Here is an 18,474-nt window from a genome sequence, read left to right as displayed (position 1 = left end):
GCAAGGCAAACACTAGTTATTGCATGTTATTGAAAGATTATTTGGCGTTGATTCCTTTTTATTATTACTTTTAAATATGAACTCATTTGTTGTGTTGGAATGGAAGTAGACTTTGAGTTTCAGTCACTGATTGTGTGATTTTTTTGGAATAAGAACCTGTCTTCTTACAATCTCAAGAGGAGAGGTTTCTGACTGGCTGCAATATGTCATTTATGCTTTGGGACTGAAGACACCAATGACCATTTGAGACTCTGCATTTTATAAGGCTTGGGCTTTTATTTTTTCTTGGTACTTCTTCCGGTGCCAACTGGAACTGGGTATTTTCATTATATCAGAATTTGTACATAAAGGGTATGCCCTCCTTTTCTAGCCATCTCATTGACAATTTATTTATTGGGTCGTGATGAAGAAAAAAAATTATTAGACTATTTTACGGATTGAATTAGAATTTAATTTTCATGTAAAAATCGGATTGGTTTAGATTTATGTCTAAACTGAACCTCCATGGCAAATAAGCACATTACTAATTTCTAGCAAATGAATTGTTTCTAAAAACCGTCCCTTTTTTTTTTTTGTTCCAAAATTGTTTGTTTTTTATTTTTTTTCAGCGCAAAACAAATGTATCAACAAAATTATTTGATTGTTTCCACAAACCGGCCAATTCCTTCGAATTGGCTTTTAGGATCTCAGCACATTTTTGTTAAATGACCAAATAAGCCCTTTCCAACAAACAGTTGCGCCCACTCCTGACCACACCCACAAACAATCCCATTCAATTCAAGATTTCGTTATCCGAAATCCTTCGCAGAGCATTAAATGTTTGCCACACACACTCCATCACATGTGCTAACATAGCCATCTATCCACAATCCTCCAAACAACCCATGAAAGCAAAACAGCTACTAGTTGTTCAGCGTCACAAGATTTGGCAAACTGTTTTTGCACAAAAATGATAACAACTGCCCAGTTCATTTCCTGTGCCAAGCCTCCAAACCCTCCCAATTCTTCAATTTCTCCTTCTTTACCGCCAAAACCCTCTCTTGCTTCATATCATTCTCTCACTTTTCTAGGTTTTAACAGCCTGCCCACCAAACCCCCTTGTACCAGGATTAAAGGTAGGTCACAGAGGGTCAATCTTGGAACAAATGCTTCTGGAGTAGAAAGTCCTTCCACAACTGATACAGAAAGATGGCTTCTTGAACCTGTAGGTCAGTGATCTTTCCCCTTTTGCCCATGTAGAAGTTGTTACAGTGACAGTTTGCTGCATTGGCCATATATGACAATATGTGTGTGTGGGGGGCATGTGTGGAAGTAAGAAAATTCATCCTCTTCCCCTATCTTCTTGGACTGGTCAGTAAATTTATTTGTCCTTTCAACCCAATCTATTTTCTTCTTTTCTCTTTTTCTGTAATTAGTTTTTTATTTTTTATTTTGATACTGAACTCTATGGTCTCCTGTTCAATTTACTGATATAGAATAATACATGTTCAAGTTTATTAAGTGGGTGCTTGAAATATGAATTTTCTTGCTTCTTTGTTCCTATCAAATAGGCTACTGCAATGAAAAGATACTAACAATCTGCAATTCTTCACAATCCTGAAATTTTTTGTGCTATCATATATTTACAAATATTGTTTGTTTGGCTGGTTTTTTTATTTATTTATTTTTTAGTCTTTCATGAAAATACTGAGAAGTTTATCTTTTCAATTCTTAATTGGGCTTGATTTGTATATATCTCCTTACATGCCAATCTATTGTTTGTGTTTTTTGTAAAGAAAAAAAAAAAAATCTAGAAAGTAATTACACTTTGTAGCTTTTATGCTTATTTAAACTGAGATAATTGTTTAAGACATGACAAGAACTATGTATATGTGTTGGTACTGAATAGGTGATGGAGACACAAAGCATATTGGTTTTAAAGTTGCAATGCCAAATGCATTTGAAATAGCTTCTGTAAGTACCTCTACTGTCATTTTTTTTAGTGATTCTTTAATTACTGAAGTATGCACCATGCTTACTGCAAAATTGTGGACATTCTTTAGAGCGTGGTGACCGTCGGACGTGTCCCCGAGAAAGCAGATATGGTAATTCCTGTTGCAACAGGTATCCAATGCTTCCATATTGTCATAAAATATTTGTGCTTCTCAGCCTATACACCAAAGTAAATAAAGTTTCAACTTTGTTTCAGCAAACTCAGATTGTTAAATGGTTTGAATCACTAACATAGTTCAATTTCCACATTTGGCATATTTTTCGTCATAGAGCTTGCAATGAAATGGTGAAATTTAGCATAGATCAGTGAATTTGATTTAAATATGATTCTAGACTTGTGATTAAGTTTTCTTTATCATCCTTTGTGAAATTGTGTGCTCATACAAATTTTTTTTTTTTTTTTGGAACTAAAATCAGTATCTGGTCTGCATGCTCGCATTCAGAAGCAAAAAGGGATTCTTTTGGTGACAGATTTGGACAGCACAAATGGTACATATATTGACGAAAGGCGGCTACGACCTGGTGCTGTTGCCCCTGTAACACCTGGAAGTGTTATTACATTTGGTACCAAGTCTCTTACTTAATCCTATCCATTTGGTTTATTTTTCTGCTTCTGAGGTGTTGTGGTTCAAATCTCCTAAAATATGTTGTTGAACATTGTGCTCTGCCTTATTGCACACCTTCTGAATCATAGGGAAAACTTCCCCCATACACGCACACAAAATGACTTAAATTCGTGATTTCCAGTACAAGGTCCTGCTTATGAACTCCACATTGAGACCCCATAGAGACTATGGCTGCTAGATGTTAATTATATAAGCACGCACATTTTTTGAAATATAATTTTTCTTTGTGAAATTGATCTTGATCAGATATTCTAATATTTTAGGATCTAAGCAGAACTGGGATTCTCACATCCAGTCTAAAATCCTTCACCCTGAAGAATTAATAAATGATGATAGTTGTTTCAATTAGAGGATCAAAAAGCTCCGATTCTTCTTATTTTTACCGTTCTAACCCTTCTCGATTTTTTGTGGTCCAACCTATCCAGAAAATCATCTGCTTCATAGTCATCATCAATACTGTGGTAATCACATGGATATTTTTCTGTTAACTAGTTCTAATATATGCCATACTCTCAACAAGATCTTTCCAAATGAGAAAATCATATATCTGCTCAACAGTAACTTAGCTCTTAGCTGTCCTGACTCAAATAAATGAATGAGCTCTTACTGAATTACATTAATTATTATGTGATGATTGTTCTTTTATTTCTTAAATATATTGTATGGATTAGAATTTCAATTAACGACTTGTACCGTTCAGTACATAGGTTTTTAGCACATCCTCTCATAAGATCACCAATTTAGAGCTCATTGGTATGGAGTACCATGGACTAGTTAGATTTTGGGACCTAACCAATTATTGTGATGTTCTAGGCATTATAAGTTACTCGGATAACATGGAGTTTACTGTTCCAACAGTTCAATTCAGTTTGGAAAAGAAATTTTCCAAAGATATTTGAGCGTAACCTACCAAACAATAGTATTCTGATTTCACATTTGTGGTAACAATTTAAGACCTTGGATGAATCTTCACTTATTTAGGATTGAGAGTGAATTGAATGATGGGTATTACAGATTCTAGAATGCAGGAACACCCCTTAAACTAAGAGAAAAACACACTATAATGCTGGAACTAGATGACCAAAATCAGAATTTATTGGCAAATGTCCTCAATGCATGTGGAACTTACTAGATTCGAGTTCACAAAAGGTCAAAAATTTGTCCGACGAATACAGAATTTATCCTCCTAAGCTGAAAGCAGGACCCTAGCTAGCAGCATCGGGCAAGCCATGACAGAAGCTTCTTGACTGGTTCTCTTGACAGCAGATGTAGAATGAACTACCAAATATATTTTAAAGTTAAAATGTCATGGGGGTCAATATTTGTTGATATATGCTATAGTAAGAGCAAACTTCATAGTCTATAGCTTTTAGAAGTTTCTCGTAAAGTCGTAAGTCTAGTTATTTAGCTTTCAACAGCTTAGTATCTGATTGACCATGAAGTACTACATATATTCTTCTCAACAAATTGCATTATACAGAGCTATTCTGTTTTTCTTCTGCTCAATTCACTGGATAGATTATGTAATTGAGTGCAGATTACTATGTAATTTTTCCTTAATCATTCGCTTTATGCTTAGGATATCTTTATTTATTTTTCATTTTTCTGTTTCAGAGGCTTTTGGACCATCTATTTTACATGTTAGAGCTGCTCCAATAAATCTACATCCTATTGTTCTTGAGCACTACCTTCTTCCCTATAACTTCACACTTTTTTTCAGTTGTTTTATTTCAAAAAAGTAAAATCCTTGGGATAATAGAAATAAATAAAGTTCATGAACTGGTTTAATGTGTTGAAAAGGCGGTTTAATGTGTTGAAAAGGCCATTCCATTGAATTTTTAGAATGTTTTTTCTTTAGCTTTGTGTTGCAACTCGAATTGGTTGAACCCCCGTGTTTCTTACCAAAGTTTCCATGGTAACTAAATCAGATAGTTGCATACATATTACTCAAACCAGTTGCATTAAAGAATCTGCACAATCACCAAATTGAAGTAAAATACAAATGGCATCATTTTCTCGAGTCCTAAAACGCATTATTTTAAACAATTGTCGACGAAAAGTAGCTCTTTTATTTGCAGCCAGCAACATGATGGGCACATTTCAAATGCAATACAAGGCTAATTCTTCGGAGATCTTTAGTTTCGATTGCTTTCCAAAATGCCCAATTCAAAATTGTCTTGACTATGTATTAAATTTATAATGTATGCCTTAAACTGTAAATTCATAAAAACAGTGTCTGTGGGCACAACAGTTATTCATCCTTCAACATTCAACTACCATAAATAATGAGAGTTTATGAACAACTATCCATTTATGCTACTTTTTAAGTTGATTTTCTCATTGCAGGTGATACCCATCTTGCCATGTTCCGAGTCTCAAAGCTTGAAAATGTGGAAGTTTCCGACGAATCAGAGGACTCCGAGGCCAAACCAGAGACAGAAGACCCCAGTGACAATTGAGAGACAAGAAGTTGAAATTTGGGGTCTTTTTTGTGGACAACACAGTTAATAAATGAATCAATGCATATATTCTACAAGGAAATTTAGTATTACTAGAGTGCCAGTTAATCTTCTAAGAGTGCTATGCAGATGAGCCAAAGCACACATTTTGCATCATGTTCAAAACTTAGTTTACAAGAAAATAAAAAGAGTGGAAAATAGAAGAATAATTTGTGAAATACTTTAAAAGTGAAATATCTATTCGACAGTTGGGATCATGTTAGACAGGCCTATTGATCTGTTCTTAAGTCACAATTATTCTAAAGTAGTGTCGTTTTTTCTCGCGCCTCCTCTTATACTTCGCGCTCTCTCGCTCTCGTTCTTACTATGTGTGACTTAGATTTTGTTGCTTTCGTCCTTATGCTCTCGCACTCAATCTCGTGGTGGATGCAGATATTTGAGATAAATGGATAGGAGAATGAACAAGTGTTGGATGGAAAAAGATCACCAGGCCATGTGATTAGATACTGAACACTACGAGTACCAATGATTTTATGCACCTGTTATGAAAAGCTAACAATTGTAATATCTGCCACTAGGGGAGATGTGATGGTCAGATGAGTTTTTCTTGTGTTTGGTTGGTGAGAATATGAAAAAATAAAAAATAAAAAATAAAACCTTTGGATTTTTTTAGAGAGAATGAGAGGAGTACGGTAGAGAAAATAAGAAGTTAGGGATGTCATAAATGAGTTATTTATCTCTTAATAATTTTTGTTGCTTTTTCATTTAGAAAAAAATTAAGAATATAAATGTCATTTTACACAACGCATGCATGTTTGGAGTTTTTGTAGTTTATATAATAAGTGCTTTAATGTAACCATGGTCTGAAATATTTATGTAACGAGAAATTTTTAATTAAAGAAATGACATTTTTGGAAAACATAATACTGAAATTTCACTCACTACTAACATGGATTTTTCATTAAAATTTAGCATTCAAATCACTGTCAAAAAAAGAATATGGTTCCAGATGGCAACCAAAACAATTATGAAAACAAGTCTGTTGATATCTTTTGCATTGAATATCAGAAATTCAAACTAGCCAATCCAAAACCGAAAATAAAATTGCGAGTCACCCCAGCAATTAAAAGATTCCTCTCCATTTAAAATACACATATATTCCTCACCCACAAAAGACCAAACCACTAGCAGCAGAAACATTCCACAAAATCTAGCAGTGTGAAAGTTTTAGAGCTACGAGCGAAATGACCCAAAAAGAGGAACATTTGAGTCGAACAGCGAGTCAAACTTTGATTAACCAATAAATGATGCTTTCGAGGATGTAAAATCTGGAAAAAGCCTATCGTCTTCGCATTCCTCGTCCACGACCAGGGAAACCACCTCGTCCACGACCTCTACCCATGGCCCCTGCAGCAGCATCTCCCTGTGCGCTCTCAGACTGCATTATCAACATAAATAGAAAGCATAAAAACGATGAAGATGACATTCATATACAAGAAAATCCATTTTTATACTACAAAAACCTCCCTGTGCGCTCTCAGACTGCATTATCAAAATAAATAAAAAGTATGAAACCGATGAAGACGACATTCGTATACAAGGAATTCCAATTTTATACTATAAAACCTAGCATGTTGCTTATATATACAAGCATCCAACTTTATACTTTACAGGGTAAATGGCAATATGCACGTAAATTGTATATGGCAACATAATTATATTAAGTGGACGTAAAAACTTTAATTGCATACAATACAATCAAGTAAAATTGAATATAACAGATTTGGAGACAATAGAAAATCATAACAAATACAAGTGGTTTTTTTTTTTTTTTGGGTCTTAATTCAGTATTCCCCATCACCATTCACTTTCCTTACAACTTCTAGCCATAACATCCACCCCGGCACACTTCATTTCCTCTCATCATAGCTGATGTGCATTATCCTCCCTTTGCCCTTTTTATTAAATTTCACAAAAGTTAAGGGTCCTATAAACTTCCACTAGCCATAGATTGCTTTCCTAGGCTACACCTTGCAAACAAAGGTGATTCTAGTTCAAGCAAAAGAACCTCAACAAATTACTCCTCTCCTACTACATCCAGCACACTTCACTTTCAACAATCGCCACTCATTAATTCAGATCATTCCCGCATGGTTTAAGCTGCAATACTCCAAAACGTGACCATAAGCCAAGATCGATTCATCGTACGCAATCTCCATCCAACAACCACATGGAAGATTGGTGTTCATTTAATAAGGCCCGCTAACTAAAAGGGCTCCAAAGAAACCCATCTAAATGAATTGACAATGAAACTGACAAAGACACGCCTGGTATTTGAAGGATATAATGTTCATCTTCAATTAGCAACAAGAACTTCTAAGCTGTCATAAAATATTCATTAAGTAAAATTTCTTGCACCAGTGTGACCGAGAAATATAAGGGAACATATGCATCGACTTTTGACACAGCACAGAAGTAAACCTTGTACATTTTGTTTTTATATTATTTGAATTAATATTATCATATACTTTTTCAAGAAAATATATTATTTTTTATTACTAACACAACTTTCAAACTCATAGTGAGACTACATAATTTTCAAACTCATAGTGAGACAACTAATGCAAAATAATATTGAACCGGAATAATATCTTGCCCCGTTCAAGTACTTCGAAACCATAACAATGATCATCCTTTCTTATTTGATAATATTCATGGGATCAAATATGGTAACCAGGGACATCTCAGGCAAAAAGAGAAGATTTAAAAATATATATTTAAAAAATATATATATTGCTATGGTAAAAAGATCATTTAATAGCATGAACAGAGTCCTTTAGAGAAGAATTCACTGCCAAAACTTGAAACAGAGCTCACATTACCTTTGGGTTTTTTACTGTTTCATCCACGCTTAATATTAGGCAAGCTGCCTCAGTAGCAGCATTTATAGCATTGATCTGAAATAAATGATGCAGTTAAATGTAGTTTTAATTGTGTAAATAACACTATAAACAATTAACCAAGTGGGCACGGGACCGATACCTTCACAACTGCTGGCTCCCACACAAAGTTAGCAAATGAATCAGCAATTCCACCAGTGTTGATATCCACCCCATATAGTGCACCCTCACCTGCAAATAGTTTTGCAGCCTCAGTTTAAGGGAAGCACCAAAATAAAACCACCAATAAAATTAGCTAAACCTAACTGTCCAACCTACAATTTACTTTGGCCAATAAAAGAACACAAGGACACCATGGCACAGGGAATCAATGGACACAGCATTTTATTGAATTGGTTAAAGTGACCATATAGCTAGAGTGAAGTCAAGTAGAATATCTTAGTGGCTAGTGCTGAGAAGATTAAATAAAACGAGGCTAACCAGATGGAAGTGCATGTTTCTGTCTCAGTTTATTCAGCACGTCAGTAGCATCAAATCCAGCATTGTCACACAGTTGCCGTGGGATAATCTGTAATATGTTGAGTCCATACTTAAGTAGATATTACAGAAATGAACGATAAATATCCTAACCAATTCACAAAAGATATCTTTGTTCTCGTTAGAAAAACATAATGAATACACACACAAGTTATTTTTCAGGTAGGTAAAGATACACATACACAAACACTATTGCCCCTACAAGGACTTGATTCCTCAACCACTCATGTGGGGAAGAGACACCACTTGAATGGAAGCCTTGGTGGTATAGTATTTGAATCTACACCAAAGGTTTAGAAGACCAGAGTCTTATTTATTAGACAATGCACGCATTTCACCTAAGGTTGCAAATTTCCTTGTCCGATGAGATCCTAACAGCATGAAAGGCGTAAACAATTGGGTAACGTCTCCGAGAGAGGCTTAGTGAAACAGACATGTAAACGGAGACACAGACTACTTGCACATGCTGGCCCACCAAACAAAGTCATTTCTCAAGAATGATAGATTAAGGCCCATACAGTGACACTACCACTTGAATATGGAACACATGCTGATGCTAACGGTTTTGATAGCCATTCCAGAAATTTTGGAGGCAATATCACAAAATGTATTTAATGCTCATATTTTATCATATAGTTACTACGCTACCTTCCCAGAGTTAATTCTCCAGGAACTCTTCTTAAATTATTGGGGTGGATCCATTCCAATCTACTTATTTTATGATCTCATTAGAGAAATCATATAAAGGCAAATCCTATTTACTATGAATAGTTATCTGACATTGACCAAAAAAAAAAAAAAAAAACACACACCTGACATTGGCAATCCTAATTATAAAGATTACCTCACGATACAGTTAGTATTAAGAAAAGTCAAAATATTATATAGAACAGAGCTATAGTTCGTCTTACAGATTTTAAAGAATTCAACTCTCTAAATAATGGTGTAAAATCTCTTGTAAGAGGCACGTGAATAATACATTTAGAGCTTCATTTCTACCACATGTACACCACTTGCTAAATTTAATTCAATGCAAAATTCTGGTACACAGGAGATTCTATCAATATTCTATATTTTGCCTTCGACAAACTAGAGGATCCCTATTTGGCAGACCTGACATTGACATCAACACTCCAGGTGGAGGCAGTATGTCAAGGCTACTAATCAATGATCCTAGAGGTAATGTCTAACCTAGCCCTGTACTTTTTTTCTATCTTTTTTCTAATTGGGACTACAAGCCCCCGCAAATAGGAACTTCAATATCTTAAACGTCAAAGCTAAATAGAGCACACGTTATTTAAAAATTAAAATCTCTGGCTCTCTCGAAATCGCAAGTCTCCATCTTCTCCAAAAGATTCAACCTCATTAAATTATCATTCTTGCGACGAGGTATAATATTGTACATCCTAGTTGAAGGTTCAGACTCTGACACAAAAGAACATGCTGATACTACAGATTCTTAATACAGAGATGTGCACATGGGCACACCTTTATCACCTGTTAAATCCACCGTTTTATCTAAGCATCTTCTATTTTTTAAAAGACCCAAACAGTTTTTACATATAACCATTTTAATTTGCCTTTGGAATCAAAAATCTATTTCCAAAATGGAAGAGTATTCTTATCCAACAGCATGCAAATACTTAATAACAAATTATGAAGAAGGTGCTTGTCCACACTAGTCTATGGAGTGCCCATCAGTTTTGCCACCCATGAACTTCAAAATAGTACTGCTAACAATTAATCGGTCCATATATATTGAAATTATATTCTTTCAGGAATTAAGAATAGAACTCATGCAAAATAGACTCTTACCTATGGAAGGATAGTTCACATGGTGACATTCAAGTCCCCCCACACCCTACACCACAAAACCTATATTACATGACTCAAAAATTGCATTTGAGTACCCATGTCTGACTGAAAATGCACCTAACAAGAATATCCAATAATTCAGGTTTAATAAATAATTTTACATAAAACTAAGATTTCGTTTTATTAATTACATTACTGCTTCAAAACAAGTGAAGTGCTTCCCTGACCACTCTTATCTTACAAAAAAAATATTTTACTGGTAAATAACAAAAGCATCATATTAAATAATATTAAGATTTCGTCCAGATCCTACATCCTTCGATTTGAGTATGTGACAAATATGATACTAGTATTATATCTGCTCCCAATATCCATGCCTACAAAAATGTAACAATAGAAAACGAGATAAAGGGACATCCACACTCCAACAAATTGTATATGGTTTTTATGCACGATGACATGTTGCTTGAAGATGATTCGTAATTATATGCACTTATATTTTGAAAATCTAATGAAATTCAAAATTAGTTCAAACTAACTTATGTGACCATGATTAGTGATGCATAATAGGGAAAGTAAATAATTAAAATAATTCTAAACCTTCAAAATCATCCCAAACTTATAAATTTATAATATTGCAAACAATCACGATCACCGTCTGGCAAATTGAGACTATTTGCTCAATTAAAGGGTTAACGGAATGGAGGCCAAAAGACGGGAAAAGTAAAGTTCCAAAAATGAACTAAAGACCAACAGTGTTGCAAATGAACCATGCTGCTCATTAACAGCTCAGACTAGGCTAATTAAGAAGCTTGATCAAGCTCATTTATTGCTAAACAAGGTCACATACTAATTTTCCAGACCTGGATACAAGACAAGCCAAGTTTCAACAGCCCCAATTCATTAAATTTGCAAATAGCTGATATAGATTAAATTTTTTTAATAATAGTCAAACCTACACAAAATACTTTAAGAATAACTCTGACATACTATAAAGCCAATGCCATCTGCAATTTTTTTGAAGTTCTTTGACATTGCAACTTCTACTTACTAGTTTTACACATAATTCATGAGCAGATCAACAAAATAACCGCATATTTAATAGCAAATTCATATTATTTGAAACTACAGATATAGTAGCTAATTTCTAGGGCCCGAACAAGTATACCATTTTCATGGAATTCACACATGAAAAGCCAGTAACCTACCTCAAAAGCTTTTGCATAGGAGTTGATAAAAAGCTGAGATTTCCCTGCTATTGTGCGTGCATGCTGCCTCAAGTACCGGCTTATCTCCATCTGCAACAGAGAACAACATTTCCCATCACTAATGTACTACATATCCTCAAATTTGCATAACTATTGTCTAAAGAGTAGTGATAAACCCATACATCTATAGCACCACCACCAGCAACCACAGTAGAGTTCTTCATAGCCCTTCTAACTATCATGATTGCATCATGTAAACTCCTTTCAGCTTCTTCAATAAACTGAAAATCATCAAGACAACATCAAGTTGACATGAAAATGAAATATATAACAATATGCATTATTGCAATCATGACGCACCTGATCAGCTCCACCGCGAAGAACAATAGTGGCTGTCAGACCTGATGGGCATCCACTAAATATATTGAAACGCTCATTTCCAACTTGCCTCTCCTCGAAAAGCTCACAAGTCCCAAGAACCTTTCAACAAATCAAAGTTCAATAATTTCAGCAATTTGCAAGGCAAAATAACCATTGATTATTAGCATGTAGAATAACTCTGTAAGATTCAGGAATCCTTATAGTAAGGTATCTTGAATAATTGAATGACAAAAGGCAAGGAAACCTCATCAATAACATTATTGACAGATGTCTGTATAGTTCCACCAGTGGCGGCTGCAACCCGCTGCAGATCCTCTTCAGCAACGCGACCAGCACAAAATATATCTCGATCTGCAAAATACTGGTACCAACAAACCATGTAAAAGAACTGTTTGTGGAACTCAACAATCTTCTGTTGAAGCAGCCACACAAGTCACAATCAATATTTTATTTATCTCAATTATATCATCAACCAAAAACTCAGTAACGGGGAAAATTATGAACAAATCAACATAACAGCAGAATAATATTATACGCTTTTCTAGATCCCATCCACATGAATTCATATGAAGTACATGTCAATGCTATCAAAGTAATAAACCTCCTTTTTTCCAACGGATATCATGTAACAGAGTTGGGAACCAAAGATTCACATACTAAAATATTATATGGGGAAATCTAGAGATAAAATTACCATTAGCTTTACAACCAATTAGGAAAGAAGAGAATTACTGAATATTTGTTAAATATTTAAAATCTTGACAGAAGTTAATATAAATTGTTTAAGTTCCATAAGAACCCTGAATCAAACATAAATGGATCTAAAAAAGGGAAAGTCACCACCTGTGTGCCTAGATCACCAATAGCCAACCGTGACAGAATAATTTTGGCCCCACTTTGCACACATTTATCCAACTTGTCATAAATGATATTCCACTCAGCATCAACAATTGACTGATATTGTAATGGATCGGAAAGTCTGCAAATGGACACCAAAAATAGTTAGGTACAATAAACACTGGCTTTGAATGACTAAATGTTGAAAGATAGCCAAAATACCCCGACCTTATCTCTGCATTTTCTTTCTCTGATTTCAGTTCCAATTCAATGTTTAGCAAGAGTATCTTGGGATTTACAAACTTCTTTGGTTGTTGTTCAAACCCCGCATATGAAAATGTCTTTTTAAAGGCAACACCATTTACAAGGAAAGAATCCCTCATGGTACCTCCAGGAACCTATAAAAGCAAACAAAATTTCCAATTATACATGAACACTCACATGCAAAACACACACACACAGAAAAGATGAATAACAAATAATAAACAGATAAGAACGATCAAGTTGTTGTAGCCAAAAAACACAAGTATGAAGTACATTCTGGCAAGCAGAAGCTTTATGCAAACCAAATGGACTAGCTCAACTAACTGCAAAGTCAGCAGACGATGAACAAAAAGTATTACCGCATATACAGTGTTATTAAAGACCCAAGGCGCTAGAGGTCCTTTGGAGCCTAGGCGCAAGGCGCACGGTGAGGCGCGCGCCTGAGTGAAGTGAGGCGCAAAATTGAAAATTTAAACTACCATAAAAACATTCACATCTCATAAGTCATATCAATATTCTAAAAATTAATAACAAATATAAAAAAGTAAATCCATCAACTAAACAAGCATCCAATAACTATAAAACAGAGCACAAATTTGTTTTCTTGAAAGGCAAAGCATAATTTGTTTTTTTGAATGGCAAAACAAAGCACAAAAAGAAATAAATATGTTAAGTGTTAATCAAAAAAATAAAAACTGTTAACAAGAAAAGAAAAGAAAAAACAGAGGAAAAAAAAAAAAGACGCAAAGACAGAAGAAATAGATGAAGAGAGGTAGACGAGAAGAGAGAAAAAAAGAAGGAAAAAATAAATAAATAAAGAGAGCCCCAAATAAATAAATAAATAAAAGGCAGAGAGAGGAGAACTAGACAAAGATAAGAAGAGAGGAGTAGAGGAGAAGATAGAAGAAGAAGAAGAAAGAACTGATGTGGCTTCGTCGTTCATCTCTGCAACTATGGCTTCGTCGTTCGTCTCACGATCTCACTCATTCTCTGTTCGGTTGACACTTTGACTCTTGGAATTTCTTCTTTGTTTATTCTTTTGAACAAAAGTTTCTTCTCTTGTACACTTGAGCCTTCATATTTGTTAATTAAGTTGCCAAAAGTACCCTTTCTGGCTTAAGAAATAGAATAATCATAGTCTTTAAAAAGAAATCAGCTAGGCGCGCCTCACAAACAGGGACGAGGCGCAACCGAGGCGCGCACCTAGTAAACATCAATGAGCCTAGGATGACAACAGGCGCTAGACATGCGCCTCGAGCCTAGCGCGCCTTTAACACCACTCCGCATATACAAGCAAAGTCCAGACATACAGGTGCAAATATACATCCTTATGTACCAGCTTCGATCATCCACCCAGTATGGGCTAATTACTAATTTGTGTCACTTTATACAAATCATTAACAACTGATGTATGATCCAGATGAGAGGTCCAGGTTGAGCAAATAACTAGCACATATCACAAAAAACATAAACAAAGATTAGAGATAGGATATGTATGTTGGATTCTGAATCAGGTCATGGTCCGCACTTCCTTGACCCTCAAAACTCTTTAAACAGTCTCCTACATACCAAATCTAGATTTCAGCACCATAGTGTGCATGACGGTCATGGGTAGAGGGAACTTCTCTTCTTCAATCTCTGCAAATCAAGACAGTCTTTTTCTTTTTTTTTTAAAGATTGTTAAGTGCAGAGACTAAGTACTTAAGGCTAATTCTTTGCTTCTACGAGATTGGAAAATTATGTGATTTGGAATTCTTTCAAACATTTTGGGTGTTTTATTGTGTGTTCAGAGAGAGACAGAGAGAGGGAGAATGGGAGAGAGATCTTAACAGTGCTTTTGGATCCCCAAGTATCTTTACACTACATGAATTATGTAGTACTATTAACATGAAGGTTATGTACTAGTATTACGAGCAATGAAGTGGCACCTATGCCAGATGTTTGGCCAGAATGCATTTCCTTGTAACCTTTAGTAGCCTTACTGCTTGGATTATTGTTTTTTTATTTGTTTGTAATGCTCTTTTTTTTTTTTCTTTTTTTTTTTTTTTTCCTTTTTTTAATGTTTCTAATGCTTTTCTTATGAATGTATTAACCATAAATGTTGCATACTGAACACTTCCTCAGATACTATGATGCATCGCCAATACTTTCACACATCACTAATGCCATACTTTCTAGATCTGCAATTATAAAAATAGATAGACGAAATTAAAAAATAAAATAAATAAAAAACTAGAACTTTTTTGAAGTGGCTTTAATTCGTTAATGGTTCAATTACTGACTTTACCAATGCCAAGATTTTTGGGTTTGCAACTATTTAAAATGGCTAGACCAACAAATGAATCTAGTATAAGTTCCAATTCATTACACAATTTCATTACTGACTCTACTGCACTAATAATAGTATAAACAGATACTAGGGGTTTGCTTGGTTTGTCACTCAAAAAAGAGTTTTGAACTTCAAAAGCAGAAATCTGTTTTCAGAAAACTATAGAAACTAAAAACAGGCCTTTTTATTAACTCCAAAAGCAGAAATCTGTTTTCAGAAAACTATAGAAACTAAAAACAGGCCTTTTTATTAACTCGGTTTTCAAAAAACAGTTATCAGAAACTGTCAACCTAGCAAATTTTTATACAGTTTTCCAGTTTTCAGTTCTCAAAAAACAGAAAACTGACCCAAGCAGACCAGATTTTTTTAACTCATATGTAATTCTAATTATGGTCATAAACGAATGGCAGTGTGTAAGTTCAAATATAGCTCAGAGACCAGAGCTAAAAAAGTAGTTAAGCCTTTCTAATAAATTTACTAGCACACATTGAAACAATGAACAGTCTTTCATACCAAGTATCAAAATATAAGTCATAATAACAGATATTATACTTATATAGATATATTCAAGGTTCAGTGCCAAACATAAGTACCTTCTTTATACCAATCATATTTAGCCTATCTTCATTCCCAATTGCAATAACAGCATCCACAACCATTGACGCAAAGAACTCTTTTTCTCCACCAATGAGCTTTGAAGAGAGCGTTGTAGCAGCACATTTAGCTAATAAAGTTTTCTTTTCACTCAAACTTTTCCCCTCTATACTGACAGCTAGTTCTTTGATCTTCTCAACGGCCTAACAGAAATTGTGCAACATGCAATATGAGTACCATGCCTAACGCCTCAGCCAAAACTGCTACAAAAAAAAATATTCCCAAAAACATACCAAATAGCTTGCAGTCCGATAACTCCGTATCAGATTTTGAGGATGGACCCCATCCTCGATAAAAGGTTTGGCCTCCTTCAGAAACTCCCCGGCAAGAATAACTACCGTAGTGGTTCCATCACCAACCTACAATAGAATCACATTGGCAAATGTTCTCAAACTTGTAGCGGAGAAGGTTTACTAAAAATAAAAATAAAAATAAAAATTTGGAGCAGATAAAAACCATGACAGGTAATACACAAAAAACAGAGAAGTGACAACTGCCACAAAGAATCAACCACATCAAATAGCTATTAATTTATAATGATTTAGAGGATTATATCTATTTTTGACAAGAGCATTATTATTTTAAGCTCTCCGTGATATGAGTTTTTTTTTTTTTTTGGACAAGTATTCTCAATGATAGAGTGTTAGCAAATATTTGGCCTCATATATTTCCACTCCAACTTCTCGTGTTCTCAGCAACAAATAGAGAGTTAGGGCTAATTAAAGACAACAACAACATGGATGAACACTAACATCATACAAACAAGTAACCTGTATGACAATCCTACAGAAATTCAAGACATATGAATTTCTGACTCATATTTCAAAGTAGAGTTTAACATTATCCCATTCAAGTACCTTGATCACATTCACATTTTTATGGCACAGCTTATTTGATCAGAAATAATCTTCAATTAATTAGATATATCAACAACCCAAGCAACAAATAAAATTATAATAGCATTACCTCAGAGTCCTGTGATTTGGCGATGTCAACAAGAATCTTAGCAGCAGGATGAACAATGTCTAGAAGCTTCATTATGGTGGCGCCATCATTAGAGATGGTTGTGCTGCCTTTATCATCATGGATCAGCTTGTCCATACCCCTCGGACCAAGTGTGGTTCGCACCACATCGGCCACCATCATGCAAGCATTTATGTTGCTCACCAATTGTGCCTTGCCCTGGGATGTATCAGTCCCTTCCTTCAGCAATATAATCTGCGGTTGCTGTTGTTTCCCATCGCCAACAAAAGCAACAATCAAAAACAGTTTCAGAGAACTTAATCAATTAAGTTGATCTAGTAACAAAGCAGTCCCCTGTTTGGATGGCGAGAAACATAGAAATAAAAAAGAAAACAATATTTCTAGGGTTTTGTTGTTTTGGTTCCGGAAAATGAAAAATTCGCCACGACTAAGCCTTATGTTGTATTAGGCTTAGCTGATTGCAGATTTTAGTTTTCTCGAGTAGTCGAGTCCCAAATGCAGAAAAATCCATGATTCAAAAAACTGGTTCTTCACTTGCTGTTGTTTCCCATCGCCAACAAAAGCAACAATCAAAAACAGTTTCAGAGAACTGAATCAATTAAGTTGATCTAGTAACAAAGCAGTCCCCAGTTTGGATGACTAGAAACATAGAAATAAAAAAGAAAACAATATTTTTAGGGTTTTGTTGTTTTGGTTCCGGAAAATGAAAAATTCGCCACGACTAAACCTTATGTTGTATTAGGCTTAGCTGATTGCAGATTTTGGTTTTCTCGAGTAGTCGAGTCCCAAATGCAGAAAAATCCATGATTCAAAAAATTGGTTCTTCACGTTTTTTACATTTTCTCAGCAGCCAATCGCAGTATTAACAGATTCGGAATCACTATGCAGTATGAGCACACAAGACAGATACATATATACATATATAGACAGAGAGAGTAAGAAAACGAGAGTGCTTACCAGCATAGCTGCCATTGTGAGCGGCGAAAATGAGAGAGAGTAGAGAGAAAGCTAGGGTTACAAATGCGAGAGAGTGTAGAAGGAAGAGGCGGCGTCGGTAGTCAGATTCCGGCGAGGAAGTGGACCGCGGCGGAGTAGAAGTAGTAGCGGCTAGGGTTTATCTCACAACAGTGACTTTGCTACTTCCTCTTTCAGTGACTTGTGAGATTTTTTGGTTCTCTCTCGCGGTCTCTCTCGTCTCTTCCATTTCTTTCGACTTTTTAACCAAAATTACAATGTGAGGGCTCATTTTTAGATAATTTACAAAAATTAGCTTAAATTGTGATAATTACATTTGTTATTTGTTAATTGTCAACTTATGCTTTGACGGGTATTGTTTATCAAACATGGGCCAAATTAATGTGCTATGTTTGGGTTGGACCTAAGAACCCCTTCTTTTTTTTCTTTTTTTTTTCTTTTTTTTTCCAATGGTGTATATCTATACTGTTAAGGACCTGAGTATTATCCTTGATACAATGTCCTAGATTAGCC

General features: G+C 35.0%; 2 protein-coding genes across 4 annotated transcripts; one reads left to right on the top strand and one right to left on the bottom strand.

Moving 5' to 3' along the window:
- The first annotated feature begins 839 nt into the window (after positions 1-839).
- On the top strand, positions 840-5,400 carry LOC132306379 (uncharacterized). 2 transcript variants are annotated; one of them, XM_059803757.1, is made up of 5 exons: positions 840-1,208; positions 1,889-1,953; positions 2,043-2,103; positions 2,410-2,556; positions 4,233-4,417. In XM_059803757.1, the coding sequence occupies exons 1-5, from the start codon at positions 950-952 to the stop codon at positions 4,358-4,360; spliced, it is 660 nt and encodes a 219-aa protein (XP_059659740.1). In that variant the 5' UTR covers positions 840-949; the 3' UTR covers positions 4,361-4,417. The 2 variants fall into 2 exon arrangements, with proteins under 2 accessions (XP_059659740.1, XP_059659741.1); XM_059803758.1 differs by lacking the exon at positions 4,233-4,417 and adding an exon at positions 4,965-5,400 and having other exon boundaries at positions 844-1,208.
- A 702-nt stretch (positions 5,401-6,102) lies between these two features.
- Positions 6,103-18,191, bottom strand: LOC132306378 (T-complex protein 1 subunit eta). 2 transcript variants are annotated; one of them, XM_059803755.1, is made up of 14 exons: positions 17,944-18,189; positions 16,969-17,229; positions 16,236-16,361; positions 15,942-16,145; positions 12,984-13,153; positions 12,762-12,897; positions 12,163-12,279; positions 11,898-12,017; positions 11,720-11,818; positions 11,538-11,627; positions 8,458-8,545; positions 8,120-8,208; positions 7,960-8,034; positions 6,103-6,515 (listed from the first exon to the last, which is right to left on the bottom strand). In XM_059803755.1, exons 1-14 carry the CDS (start codon positions 17,956-17,958, stop codon positions 6,417-6,419), a joined length of 1,689 nt encoding a protein of 562 aa, XP_059659738.1. In that variant the 5' UTR covers positions 17,959-18,189; the 3' UTR covers positions 6,103-6,416. The 2 variants fall into 2 exon arrangements, with proteins under 2 accessions (XP_059659738.1, XP_059659739.1); XM_059803756.1 differs by lacking the exon at positions 6,103-6,515 and adding an exon at positions 6,522-6,619 and having other exon boundaries at positions 17,944-18,191.
- Positions 18,192-18,474: the final 283 nt, after the last annotated feature.

This window comes from Cornus florida, unplaced genomic scaffold (assembly GCF_030987335.1).
Source record: "Cornus florida cultivar Cherokee Brave unplaced genomic scaffold, ASM3098733v1 CherokeeBrave_3.0.0_Hap2_Chr05, whole genome shotgun sequence".
NCBI classification, from domain to species: domain Eukaryota; kingdom Viridiplantae; phylum Streptophyta; class Magnoliopsida; order Cornales; family Cornaceae; genus Cornus; species Cornus florida.
Note: the sequence above shows the minus strand (reverse complement) of the source record. Positions and strands in the feature narration are given on the sequence as shown.